The 13,552-nt window shown below is 35.5% G+C and overlaps 1 protein-coding gene across 9 annotated transcripts in view; it reads right to left on the bottom strand.

Annotated features, from left to right (window-relative positions):
- ZDHHC14 (zDHHC palmitoyltransferase 14) overlaps positions 1-13,552 on the bottom strand; it is a 91,827-nt gene that overhangs the window by 18,633 nt on the left and 59,642 nt on the right. For 6 of the 9 annotated variants that reach the window (XM_014893306.2, XM_088161688.1, XM_088161685.1 and 3 more), the window contains 2 exons: positions 12,793-12,951; positions 1,917-2,054 (listed from right to left, as the gene is read on the bottom strand). In XM_014893306.2, the coding sequence (XP_014748792.1) occupies positions 1,917-2,054; positions 12,793-12,951 (297 nt within the window). The remainder of the gene's footprint in view (positions 1-1,916; positions 2,055-12,792; positions 12,952-13,552) is intronic. The other 3 variants (XM_088161690.1, XM_088161689.1, XM_088161691.1) reach the window with 2 other exon arrangements.

The raw sequence follows: 13,552 nt of genomic DNA on the forward strand, positions 1-13,552 counted from the left end.
TAGGCACAAAGAGAGTGAAGTGATAAGAAAACGTTATTCGTAAAGAACTCTTTTTTGGACACTGTCAAGACTGTAGCAGACAAATTTGAAAGTGGGGCTTGAAGATCCAGTGTATCAATTAAATATCAAGGAACTAATCACATTTCATACCTGCTCCCATTGCCTTTGAGGACTGACCAATCTTTTGAGCTTAAGGATATTTTTTCTTGTCTCGTTCTAGGTAGATGAACCTCCATGGCAAGAATATTTTGCAGCTGATAGGCAATTTAGCATTTAACATTTACTATATGTAATCTGTAACACCTACACAATGCTTAAGTGCTTCTCAACCACACAGGCACAACTAATTACTCTGCTCTTTGTCTAAATCAGACTCAAGAGTTAGGTATGGACACTGTAAATTTAAAATCCACTAGATAAACCTACTTAACATACAAAACATGAAATACTGACATTATATTAATAACTCATATACAGAAAACTAAAGAAAAAGCACTGAAGTCCCTGTGAAACAAAAGTAGGGTAGTGTCAAAAATAGTTTTACGTTGTCAGACTAGGAATGTTTTCAACTAATGAACAGTCGCGAAGATTTCAGAAAAAAAAAAGTGTCTTTCTTATAAAATGTAAAAGGTGTGTATGTACATGCTCATGTATGCCCAGATAAATAACAAGCACTTAAGTATTAATGGCAAGTGTTCTTTATCTAATAATTTTCCTTTTTGAAACAATATATACATTTTATCTCTACTTGTTTCAACTGGTATTGGAAAATGCTGCATCTGGTAGTGTGAACAACTGTTCATTCAGACTCCCTCAAAATTACATATCCCAGTTCTAACCTATAAAGTAGATGTCTGAGCTATAGGAGAGCCTCTCAGTGTTTGCATCACAGTTTTGCAAAGAATGAGTAAGAGCACGAATTCTGTTCTTTAAAATACAACTTTTCTCTGCATGTTGTAAACAATTCCAGAACTGAGCACAATTTGACATGTTTTTTTTTCCAGTAACACATTCTCTGAATATTATCATTATCAAGTTAGCTTTACAAATGTGTCATATACTGAAATTTTTATTTCTATCAGGTTTCTGTTGCAATACAGAATACAAAGGAATAAGCAGATCACATTTCCGAAGTGGTTAAAGAAACACTCTTTAAGGCAATATCCTATATAATTAATGAAAAATATAGAATGCTCTTCTAGCGATAGTGGGTTAAAAAACCCCAACATACAAAAGGTGTTTAAAGTCATGTAACATGTCACCATAAATGTCACCATCATCATCCATACAGGAGCCAGCAAAATTAGTTAGGGGTACGGAAAAATGACAGTACCCAAAGGAGTTTTGACCTCAAACACAACCCGGAACACAAAAATCAGTCTCAAACTCATTAATATTTCTGATTGACTCTGTTATGAATTGGTTATTCTCTGAATGTCTATGCAAATGAAAAGAATGTGTTAAAAATAGGGTTGAGAATGGTGTAAAGCTAAACAGCAAACTACAAAAAGTATAGCTCCAATCGATTTTCTAGCAATTTACCTCTTTGTCTGGATGGCAAGTGACCCATGCTTACAGTTAAAAAAGCACATGGAAGCTCTTCAGGTAAATGATATTAGCAGTATACTTAAACATACAGTGTATGTGATGCTTTTCCAATGAATCATCCATAAAAGGACAAAAAAATAAAAAAAATAAATTAGGAGTGCATTAAGGTAAGGGCAGGGCCAGGCCAATGACTACTATGAGCAGTGCCTACTATAAATCAGAATGGGACTCATTGGGGATTGTGAAGTTTCAGAGAAAAGGCAAATAAACAAATAAATAAATAAATAAACCCTGAATGATCAAAATATTAACTTAAAAAACTCAAGCAAATGGCTACATACGTAATCTGATTTCACCAGCATACTTACGAAGGATGACGTGGGTGATAACGAATGCAAATATAAAGACTGTCAGAAAGGACAGAGATAAAATAAACATATAAAAAAATCTGTAGTTTCTTTTCCCCACACAGTTGCCTACCCAGGGACAGTGGTGATCAAACCGTTCTGAAATGAGAGGCAGAAGAAAAAAAAATGGAAAACAATTAATAAAATGCTGTTTATTCGAAAAAATGCTCTCTGAATACTATATTAAAATTCATGATTTAACTGGCATTTGCAAAATAGCCACAGAGAAGTTCTTATTTAGAAAGCAACAAAAAACAGAAAAGAAAAAAAAGGAGTACTTTAATGAAACCTTACAATTTTTAAAGAAATCAAAGTATGGCTGAGGTGAGTTCCTGGTAAACTAACAGCCTTATTGTGACAAATTGTGCAGTTAGACCAGCAAGCATGTATTTATCCACTGTCACATGGAGCATCAGAAACTCAGTTGTATCTGACTTTTTAAAAACAAGGTGTTTTAAGTGTTCAGTGCATCTTCTACTCAATGTTGGAATTTCTGAGGTTCTTTCCTTTACATCTGTCATGATCACACCTCTGACTGATGCCTACTATCATATCATCCATCCATTATGGAGCATGAAATATTCACAGCTTCCCTCTTCCTTCTATTGCTTTGCTCAAGATATTCTTCATTCTAGACCACCAATTTTTCCACTTGGAGTTGACACTGTCATACAAGATCATTAAAAATAGCAAAACCATTCACATAAAACATTTTTCAAATGTTTAAATTTAAATTTATCATATAAAAATGGGTAATCTGCATGATCTGTTACCCTTTGCACTACAGGCTCTGTCTCATTTTTACTAAGTGAAACCCTTTCTCTTTACATTCCAGAGAGGACTCGTTCATGAGATAGGAAAAGTCCAAGGTGGACCAGAAACAAGTGTCCCCATCATGGGGGAAATGCCTCAGTGCTGGAAAGCAGCAGAGGGAATGGTTTATTCTGCTTCTCCCCAGGCAGCCTGAATCCATCCTCCATGTCCCAGTATGCTGGGTAATGGAAACAAAGCTATTGCCAGGAAACAAACTTGCATTTCCTAACTTTACTTTGGAGAGATTACATTGACAGAATTTTAAGGTTTTCTAAATCAAATCCAAGACTGTAAGACAGATGCATTCATGCTGCATCTTTCTTTCACTCTCTGATCCTTGTCCAAATCCTGGTTTGTTTTCTCTGATTTTTATGCCTCCACTGACGTACTACCAAACTATTTGTAATTCCACAGGAAAGGCAGACTATAAATCCGAAGTCCTTTAAGCCCTGTGTCAGAAAGGTAAATCTGACCAAGTAAACCAGCTTATTTTAGTTATGGATTTATGTTAAAGGCCTACATTAGAGGTTTTTCTTGAAGGAAGTATTTAGTATATCTTCATTTAAAAAAAGTCAAAGCAACATGCAAACCAGATTTCTGAGTCCACCAGACTTTCAGGTTGTTTTTTTTAAAAATAGTTCTGCATGACAGCTGTTTGGACCACATGTTTCTGCCATAAATCTGTTTCAAATTCCAACAGGGCTATTCAAGGTGAAGTCACTGAATCTCCATAGGATAAGGCTTCAGAATACTTTGAGTGAGCACTGCTAAGAATGCCCAGAAATAAACACTCTGGGTAGGTGATACTACCATTTCTCAGTGCACTACAGTTGTATTCCCGAAATAATTGATATTGCATTTTAAAAGTGCCTGTCTTCAAATCCGTGCTTCTGAATGAGCCCTCATATTCTGATAAACACTCTACTTCATTTAAATTCATTCATATATACAACTCATAAGCAAACAACACCACAAAGGAACACAGCTACAGAGCCATTTTAAAAAGCAGAATCCTAGGGTATTTTTGTATCCTACTGCTAATAAAATACATTACGTGTCTTGAAATATGAATTCCATATACACAGATTCATTCTCTTCTATGCTGACATAGTAAAAAATGAATGATATTGACATAAAGCTGTTTCTAGCCATGAAACAACATTTAGATATATGCAGACACCTATTTGATGGATTCAGATAAATGCAGACAAACATACACACAACCCCTCTATCTATAACTCACGTTCCTATATGTACACACGCTCCTTACTGAAGACCGACTTGGTGTTTTCAACCAATTTGACAGTCCTCTTCAATTTCCATCTTCAAACTTTCCTGGAAAACTGAAAGGCTCTGCTTTCTCAATAAACACCTTACTAATCATTGTGAAACTAAGTGACTACCTAAGATATTTATAAAGGAGGAATGGACCAAAAAGGCTGGATACAAAAAGCACTACTACAGTATTAAACTGGAATCAACTGTAATGAAAAAAGGCATATTAAAAGGTTTACATGAATCTTATGATAAATAAATTTGGTGTCATTTTCTCAGTCAGACAATAGAAAGGCATGTGACAAGTGCCACAAAACAGTATATTAAAAGGTAAGGCATTATTCTACTCAGCAAAATACAAATATGTACATGCAATTTAAAGATAACAGCTTTAGAGCTTGTGAGCTGCTCTGCTTAGTTATTAATGTAGCAGAAAACTTCCAACCCTGGGAAAATGAAGACACAAATGCCAAGCAGAAACTTCTAATGCTGTTGAGAAATATAAAATCTAGTAAATCTAGAGCTGTTTCTTCTTTCTTAGAAAAACACATGACCTAATAAGTATTAATGAAGAAGTAACACAGCATCTTAAGGTTCACCTCCAGCATTCCAGATGCCTGCCAAAGATGTTGTAAAGGAAGCTCTATCTGACATCTCCACTTGGACAATGTTGGCAGCAGAATTAAGACAACTTCATTGAGAAATGAAAAACCACTGATGCTGAGAAAAACTGGAACTCCAGTCCTCGTGAACTTAAAATGCAGAGGAAATAGAAATGCAATTTCTTGTTGTGAAGAACAGACTGTTAAGAAGTGACGACTGCAGTTCTGGATAGTTAACATACTACTGTATTCAAACAAACATTTGTGGGAAGGTTAATGTAAAAATATTTGAGGCAAACACAGACAATTAAAACATTGGTAACATAAACTCTTGTTAATATAAGCGTATTAGAATTTGTAAGTAGAGAAGAAGAAAGCTTAAGCACTCTATGGATAGAAACATTGCGATACATCATCCTCCTAAACTCAAGTTCAAACAAAAGCACATATTTGCCTTCTTGATGTTACAGCTGTATCTATCTAATCAAGAACTACTGATAGAACAAATGGCCCAGTTTCCTCAATTTCAGCAATTCTGTTAAGTCTTTTGTCTGTATGCTCATGGCTCTCCATTCTTAGTCCCGAGCCTAAGTGTTCATTTTACCTTGCAGGCAGCAGGTTGACAGAGCCAGATGAACCTCAAACTATGGCTTTCTTTTGCCTATCTCGTCAGATCACATCATCAGACAAACACCAAAGCTGGCCTAAGTGAAGCACTGAAAACATACTGCCAGAGAAGGGATGAAGTAACACCTTCAGAAGCAGCTAAGTGTTAATTCAGCCTAGCTGTGACACCAACCTTACTACAGATTAGCAGTTAACGCAACTGCAGGAGAAATCCAGTTTTGATTAATTTTTCAGGATCTGAGATCAAAACCTGAAGCAAATAAAAAAACCTGAAAAAATGTGTGAAGAGTTTATAAGGTGAAGCATCAATAAAAAGAGGCGACGAGTAACTGGAGACTATAAATGTTGCTGTACAAGTCACAGAAAACCAAAGAGGTAAGAAATTTCAGGAATTGTCAGTAACAGTAACAAAGACTTTTATGTTACTCTTTCCCAAATGATCAGCATCTTTGAATTGAAATAATAACTTCTGAGGATAGCCAGTACCCCCATAACTAAATCCAAAGGATGAGGCTTCACAAGATAATTGAGGCAATCTAAAACCTTAGTAGCAGTGAAAGAGATGGTCACATGCTGCCTTTCCTGCCACTTCCTCCCACTTCCTTCTTTCCTTGTGTAAGCTGATGATGAATCAGGTCAGTTCCCTGGACTGGCAGGAAAGGGGAAAAAAAAGGAATTATTTTGCTCATTGACGAGTGGGAAAAACTGACTTACCAATGCCTGTGTGGTACCAAATTTGTGAAAACACACAAAGAAGAGTATCACAGAAATAAGGAAAAAAAATAGAAGAGGATGACATTCAAATCCCTTTGGAAGCAGCAAGCTGTCAGCATGACTCAGTGGTCTCATTAACACTCACCCAAGTGGTCTGATTAACGCTCACCTAATAATCTATGCTAACTGGATGACAGAAGAACACTATACTTCATACTTTAGAAATTCCTCATTTTTTACCTTCCCTGAAACATTTGTATTTAAAACTTGCATAAGAAACATTAACTGTTGGATGTCTCAGATGAAAACAAAACTGAGAACATTTCCCATTTTACTGAGCAATGGTCTTACACATGCAGTGCTTCCTTCAGAAGCCACACCGAAGCATGCTCCTTGCTGCTCAGAACCAAAGAGTGAAATCTCTACTTTTCCACAGCACAGCATGTAGACTCCTAAATACTTAAATGTTCTGCTTCCATTTTTCAATTGCTACACTCCAGGAAACCATGCAAAAAATGACCCAGATGCTTTTCTTCCTTTTTCAAAACATCTAATGAAAGCCTAATAATTTACAAGGAATGCAAAAGTATTTCTAAATGGAACATTTGTAGACCAGCTTGGCCCTTCAGTTTGCAGTATTTATGAGCTGTTTCCTTTTTTCTTTGCTCAACTGAATCACTGCACACCAGCATACATTTTCTAAAGCTCAGTGTGAAGGTAGGACTCAAAGACAAGAAGTCGACAGGTGCAAAAATATCTAGGTCATGTTACTAGGAGATTCCAGTGAACACAAGTTTGAATTCACTTGGTAATTTTTCCACCCTGTGCAAGCATAGCATTGTAGGGCAAAGGCACAAACCTAAGCCATTCCCTGAATGTTACCATCTTTATTTACATAAGCAAACATGTATCCCATGACTGGAAAGAGTCAAGAGCCCACTATACAAATCCTGCATCAGTAAGAGGTCACATTACAGCTCAACCAACTGGGCCAGGATTACTCAAAATTACTTTTGATAGTAGCAGTAGTACAAAACAGGACTACAATGTCCATTGTCAAGGACTCACACTGAGTAATTATGCAGAGACTGACACATCTGCACATATTTATAATGATGACAATTAAAGCTTTTTGAAGGACTATGATGTCATGATATGACCACATCTATTCAGGCTTCTCGACTTGACATTCTGTACAATAAATGGTACTTTCAGAATTTGATTGCTCTTGAAATGTTTAAGAAAACAAATGAGGTTTTTCGAAGTCCATATAAGAAATATATTTTATTACAAAGAGTATTTATTTTCTTCTGAGATTCAGTAGTCCAACCCCTACTGCTGAAAGTAATGCACACATGCACAAAAACAGATATAACCATTACATAAGTTCTTTACAGCGAGTTCAAAATATCTGATAATTTAACAAAACAAAAAAAATGTATATCCAATAATCATAGCATATTCATAAAAACTATCCTTAGCTCCGATGTTCAGTTTCACAGACTGAAATCATCACTCCTAAGAAAATTATTTATTTAATAATATTTAAACAACCAACCCACTGATAGGATTTACCATCAGCTGGCAACAGTAATCGAATACTTGGATCAATTTAACTTACACACCTGCCTGGATAGTTGTGTCCCTGACAACACCTTTGCTGTTACTTATGTGGAATGAAATTGGAATAGAAATTTAAATGAAAAAAACAAGGAATAACAAAAGATCAATTGCAAGTCACATTTATATGCATGCTGATGTTATTTTAGAACATCTGTTATGAACATTGCACAATGGACCCTTTAAATCACCGAGCTTCAGCACTTTCATACACTGATTCCAAATCAAAACACCCCATGAAAACCCAACAGAAAGAAAGCATCTTCTGGCCTCATATTCACATTTAGGAAATACTCACCAAAAGTTTACTCCAAATTACATTCTGGACACTAATCTCTACAAGGTGAGGCAAACTGAAACAGTAATGTTTCAGGGAAAGATGGGTCTCTATTAATGAAATAAGTTAATAACGTGCATGAGTATCTACAAAAAAAAGTCAATCAGAAAAATAAACACAAGAGCTACTTAACATGTATCTCACTTTCATGACTGTTTAAACTGTTCCAGACAGCTAAGCTATTTGAGTGGGGTTTTAAGAGAATAAGTTGCAATGACAACTTTTTGCATGCTAATCAACTTCAATACTTGTAGACTATTGCTATTCACAAAAAGAAAATAAACACGCTTAATTTTCAAAATAAAAATAGCAATTGATTTATTAGGAAGACATCCAGCCATTGCCCTAGGATAGCTCATAATAATTAAACTGTATTGTCACATAGATCACTTCACTGCACCCTCCAATAATAAATGCTGACTAATTAACAAACTCCTTTGACTGCATGCACATTAATGGTGACATTTTCAAAGGCAGCAGCAGTTTAGAATGGCTGCTCTTTGAGAGGTACAAAGAGTACACAGGGAAGGACCTCACTGCTTAGCACTCTCTCTTTACATACCCATTCAAGTACATACACCCTGGTGTACCCAGATGAGATTTTAAAACCCCAAATTTGCCCCTAGAGGAAGCATAGTATCCTTATCAAGTAACATCATCCACAAGTTTTACGGATTAATTTCTCCATTTTCTATAGGAAAGCACATTTTTTTACATAGTTCCATTGCTGTCTTTTGCCAGACTTTGAGGTTTTTAACCATTCTGCAAGTTGTTGCTGCACTGAATGTAAATATGTGTTTATTTTCTTAGGTTCCTGATTTTTTTAACTGGTAATTTCTCTAATTTTTACTCTGACACCTTGAGATTTACAACAGTCAGATGTTCTGATCAGCTCTGCATTTTTTCATATGCAGACCAATGCATAAGCCATGTCTCTTAAGTAATCTATCCTATGATTTGCTATTTTAAAGAGACTGCCATATTTCACAGTCCATTGGCATAGGATTTAGAAACCCTGAAACACATGCCATGCTCCCTGAATTTCCAAAGTACATCTAATTATACAAATGGCACAATCATAAATAATATATCACTTCTATGAGTGCTGGTGTGTACTGCATTTGGCAGCTTCTTGTTCTACCTCTTTGGGGCACTCAAACAAAAAGAGTCCAAGCCATTTCTCACCCTGGGAAAAATACGTAAGAAAAGAAATAAAGAAGAAAAGAATGGTCATAGCAGCCAAATCTGTGCTTTTAACTGTTCAGCAAAAGAGTAATTTCAAGACAACAGGAGCCAAGGTTTAACAGGTTCAAAATGAAGTGAAAATTGTACTCTATTCACTGCAGGAAATGTAAGGAAAGAAATAAGCTAAGGCCATGAAAAGGAAGTGAAGCCAAGAAAGGAAATAATGAAGTAATTAAGAAAGTGTGCTACCGAACAGAATTAAAACCAAGCAAACCAAACTCCTGACACACATTGATCATAAAGGACTACAAAGTCCTGAGAAAATTATTCTCAGAAACACTGTCTGTGTTAGCAAAGCCAAACTGCCACAATGCTACCTCTCAACCTGCTTTGGAAGTAATTGGTATTCTTCAGGCTGGAAGATGGTGGTATTAGAGTAAATACAGGGAAAAGCTTGCCCCCAGAATACACTGGTAATTCTCACTCTGTCTTACATTGTGTTATGTGTGCTTTGGAAATTAATTGCCCATATTGTTCAGATACAGCCACCTGCTTCTTGTTCAGCTTTCATTACAGAAATCTAATTAAACAAAATAAAAAGTATTTATTAAAACCAAACAAAAGAAAGGGATGTTACACAGTTGTCTTGGAAGACACCACTCAATGTTGTAATGATCAAAAATAAATTAAAAGCCGCCATTAGGTCTTTTGGAAGCAAGTCCAACCAGTCCCTTCTTTCTAGCATTATACAGTGCCATCAAAACCTCTTGTTAAAACACAACAATAACTAGCTTGAGCTCAGAATTTATGTCTGGTTTGGTTACTTTTATTGTAAAATCTTTATCTCTTGTTTTTAGATGCATGTTGTGTTTAACTCATTTGTAATTCTTAAGCAACATAATGGTACACAAAACGCTTGAGGGGCTGACTTCCAACTGACATTCACAGAGGCAGTAAGGAAAGCAAATCAGGAATACACCCAAGGTATGTGCTTCAGGGAACGCTTATTCAACCAAATTTTTTAAGGTATTACATAAACGGAACAAACTACATTTGTATGAAAATAGAGATTTTTCTGGACACTACTAGGAAAATACCGTAGAGTTAAAGAAGGCTGAAGTATTACCATGGTTGGAACACAAATTAGCTCTTTTCTTCTTTTTTTTTTCTTGTTTTAAGCTCTTTGTTGTTATTTTTATCTACAAATACCACATAGACATTTATAAAAATTAGTGACGAAACAAAAATCAAACAAGGTAAAGTAACAGTTACGCTTACTAAGCAATTAGACAGAAAAAAAAGAGTAAGTTTTTGTATGTACTTACATATTCAAAATGCTGCAAAATAAATTCCTTACAGAATAAAAAACATTAATAAAAAACACAGAGTGAAAGACCCTCTCTTTCACACTGCATTCATTTGCCAAGTAGCATAAGACACCTTTAGGTAAAAGTAGCACACTGTTTTTTCTGAGCAGTGAATGCTGCTTTGAGGACAGACTCCATTCCTGTACCACAGAGTCTCTGTAGCTGGTTTGTAACTGAAGCAAAATCTTGGAAAATATGTGGTAAAAAGGAATGCATGGCCATACTGGTAGTGAACTACTTTAACATCATGTTATGTTTAAACATGTAAGTTACTTAAATATCCATATGCTTGTGGAAGTAGGACTACTTGTGCATAGGTTTAGTTAAATCAGCAATGAACTAACAAATAGTGGCACAGGAACTCATTGTTATGAAAAGATTTATTCAGAAACTAAATAAAAGCATCATCATATAAACAGCACTAACTTAAGAGTGGTGACAAACTGCATAACACACTCTGATTAAGTGTACACTCTCAGACTGTTAGATTCCCACAGCTACATGAGCCATCCAATTTTCTTGACACCTATTTTTAATAGGAAATTAGTTGCAGCTACTCGTAGATTTCACTTTTTGCATTCAGTACATCTGAATACTTATATGACAAACACCTGTATCTAGTCAGGAAACAAAGCTACTATACAGTGTATGCTGAAAAAGTCAATTTATTGTAATTCCCATTATCAACACTGAGGAGAAAAAACACAGCAAATTCATTCAATTACTTTAAAACAAGTAACTCCAAATTAAAAAATGTGCAAGACGAAATTACAATTATCATAGCTATCTTATGAGCAGAAAGGACAATTCAGTTATATAAGTAATTCCTCACTCTTTTCTGATAAATATTCATAATAATTCACATCTGTTTTGTCATCCCAGACATGATCAGAAGACTTTGTAAGTTGTTTCCCTGCCATCACTAATTTTATGTTTTACAGAATAGGTTTTCCAGATGTGGTATGAAAAGGACACAGATTATAAAATAACCTATCAGAAAATCCTTTATACCAGTGTATTAAAAAAACCCAACAACATTATTTTAAAATAAGCTTCAGACTGTACAGGGGAAGTTGCTCTTATTTTTGCTCTCTTGGTAAAGACAACAGCTTTTCAACTTTTATATATCACACAGTCAACAACTATGTATTATCCGGTTTGTTGAGCAATGTCACAACACTGTAATGTTCAGGTTACACATTTGCTAAAATATTTTTCTGAAAAATGTGTCAACTGCAATTCATAAACATCCCTACTTGCTTAGTAAAAGTAAGCTCAATAGCCTTTGTGACACTTACAAAATTCTAACACATCAGAAAAATTTATTTACTGAAGGAATCATCTATAGATACCAATCAATTCTGTAGGGCCAAAAGGCTAATAAGCTTTTCAGTCTGATGTAAGTATACTCCCTAAATGAGTATCATCTAAACATAAAACTCCAATTCTTCCAATGACTGCTTTATATCTAAAAATATCACTGCTGAATGCTGCTATTACATTTCTCAGCTGGAGACATCTTTCTCCATTATTTTCTTGAATGTGTAAGATCCAGGCTCAACAGTGCGCTAATCAACTGCACTAAACTGCAAATGTGATCTAATTAACTGGAAACCACTCAGATTTGATTGGTAGGAGTTTTTGGTTTGCTTTTAAATCACCTTGTCTGACCTCCATAGAAACTAGTAATTAAAAAGGACAAGATATTCAGAGAGGAAAAAAAACAACCCTGTAATTATAAAATATGCTTAGGTCCTGACGACGTGTGCTTACTCTGAAAATAGCACGTTTGCCCAGTAACTTCTAGTCATAAAACTGCTCAAAGGTAAGAATCACCTACAATATGTATTTTGGTCACACAGCCCTAACCATCTGAACTGTGCCTTACAGTCAGTTACTAATGAACTGGAGAAGCAGCTCCTTGCCCTCAATTTAGTTTGGTGAAGAAAACAATTCTGAGACTCCCAAAAAGCTTGGAAAGGTCATCGCACATTATATGTGGCCTTACTCGAATTGAGTGTGTTCTTTGCCATTAGGGCAGGTTAGGAAAGATGAATGCATCAGAAAATAATTTCCCTTCTTGGACTAGCAACATCTGCTAGGCCAAGTCTCCTTTTCTGCCTCCTCTAAAATTCTTAACATTTAACAGATCTTGTAGGAAAGGAAGATGAACAGAGCAAGTCATCTCATGACTAATCTTGTCACTAACTGCTTTTTTTCCGTCTCCTATGAAAAGTATTCATAACAATATATAAGCTACTAAACTGAGCATATGCCGTATCTTTTTTTTTACTCACCTACGCAGTTATCACAAAGGCTGCAATGTGAGGCACGAGGTGGGCGGAAAATCTTGCAAGTAAAACAATATTTTAGTTTCACTGTCTGTCCATTGATGATCACTTCTTTTGTTCTGGGAGGGGGGCGATATCCTCCTGAACTGGAGCCATTTGCTATATCTAAACATGAAAATACAAGACATGGCATGTTGCACATGAGCTATGATGTATGCACAAAACTGTCCTTGACGGCAATCTACAGCAAATTTCAAATTCTTATTTACATATTTAAAATAAACAATTTTTCCCCTGCTAATTCTCAATTAATAGGTAGCAAAGAGATACTTCATTGCAAATACCATCCAAAACCCATCAATCTGAATGGAAGAAACTATGATGCTGACGACGACCTTAATCTGAAAATTCTCACCGTTTCATACTCCCTAACAGGTCTTAGATAATACATTAAAGACAACTATAACTACTGGTGTAGGATAGCAAAATTTGGAAGTTACCCTTAGAATCTTCCTAATTTTTTTCAGAATTACTGTAATAACAAAAAATCTCCCAAGAAGTGTTGCAGAAATTCTACAACCTAATAGAGAATCTACACATTTACTTAAGCAACAGCAACTCTGTCATCTGAGCCTGGTGAATGTTGAGATCTCTTGCATGCTGTGATACAACAGAGCACACTCACAGGTATTTTACAGCTTTTACTGTTGAGAAGTTTGAACAATCAACTCCCAATGTTACTTCCACATACCTTGAAGTTCTTTGT

Source organism: Sturnus vulgaris, chromosome 3 (assembly GCF_052056855.1).
Source record: "Sturnus vulgaris isolate bStuVul1 chromosome 3, bStuVul1.hap1, whole genome shotgun sequence".
In the NCBI taxonomy this organism is placed as follows: domain Eukaryota; kingdom Metazoa; phylum Chordata; class Aves; order Passeriformes; family Sturnidae; genus Sturnus; species Sturnus vulgaris.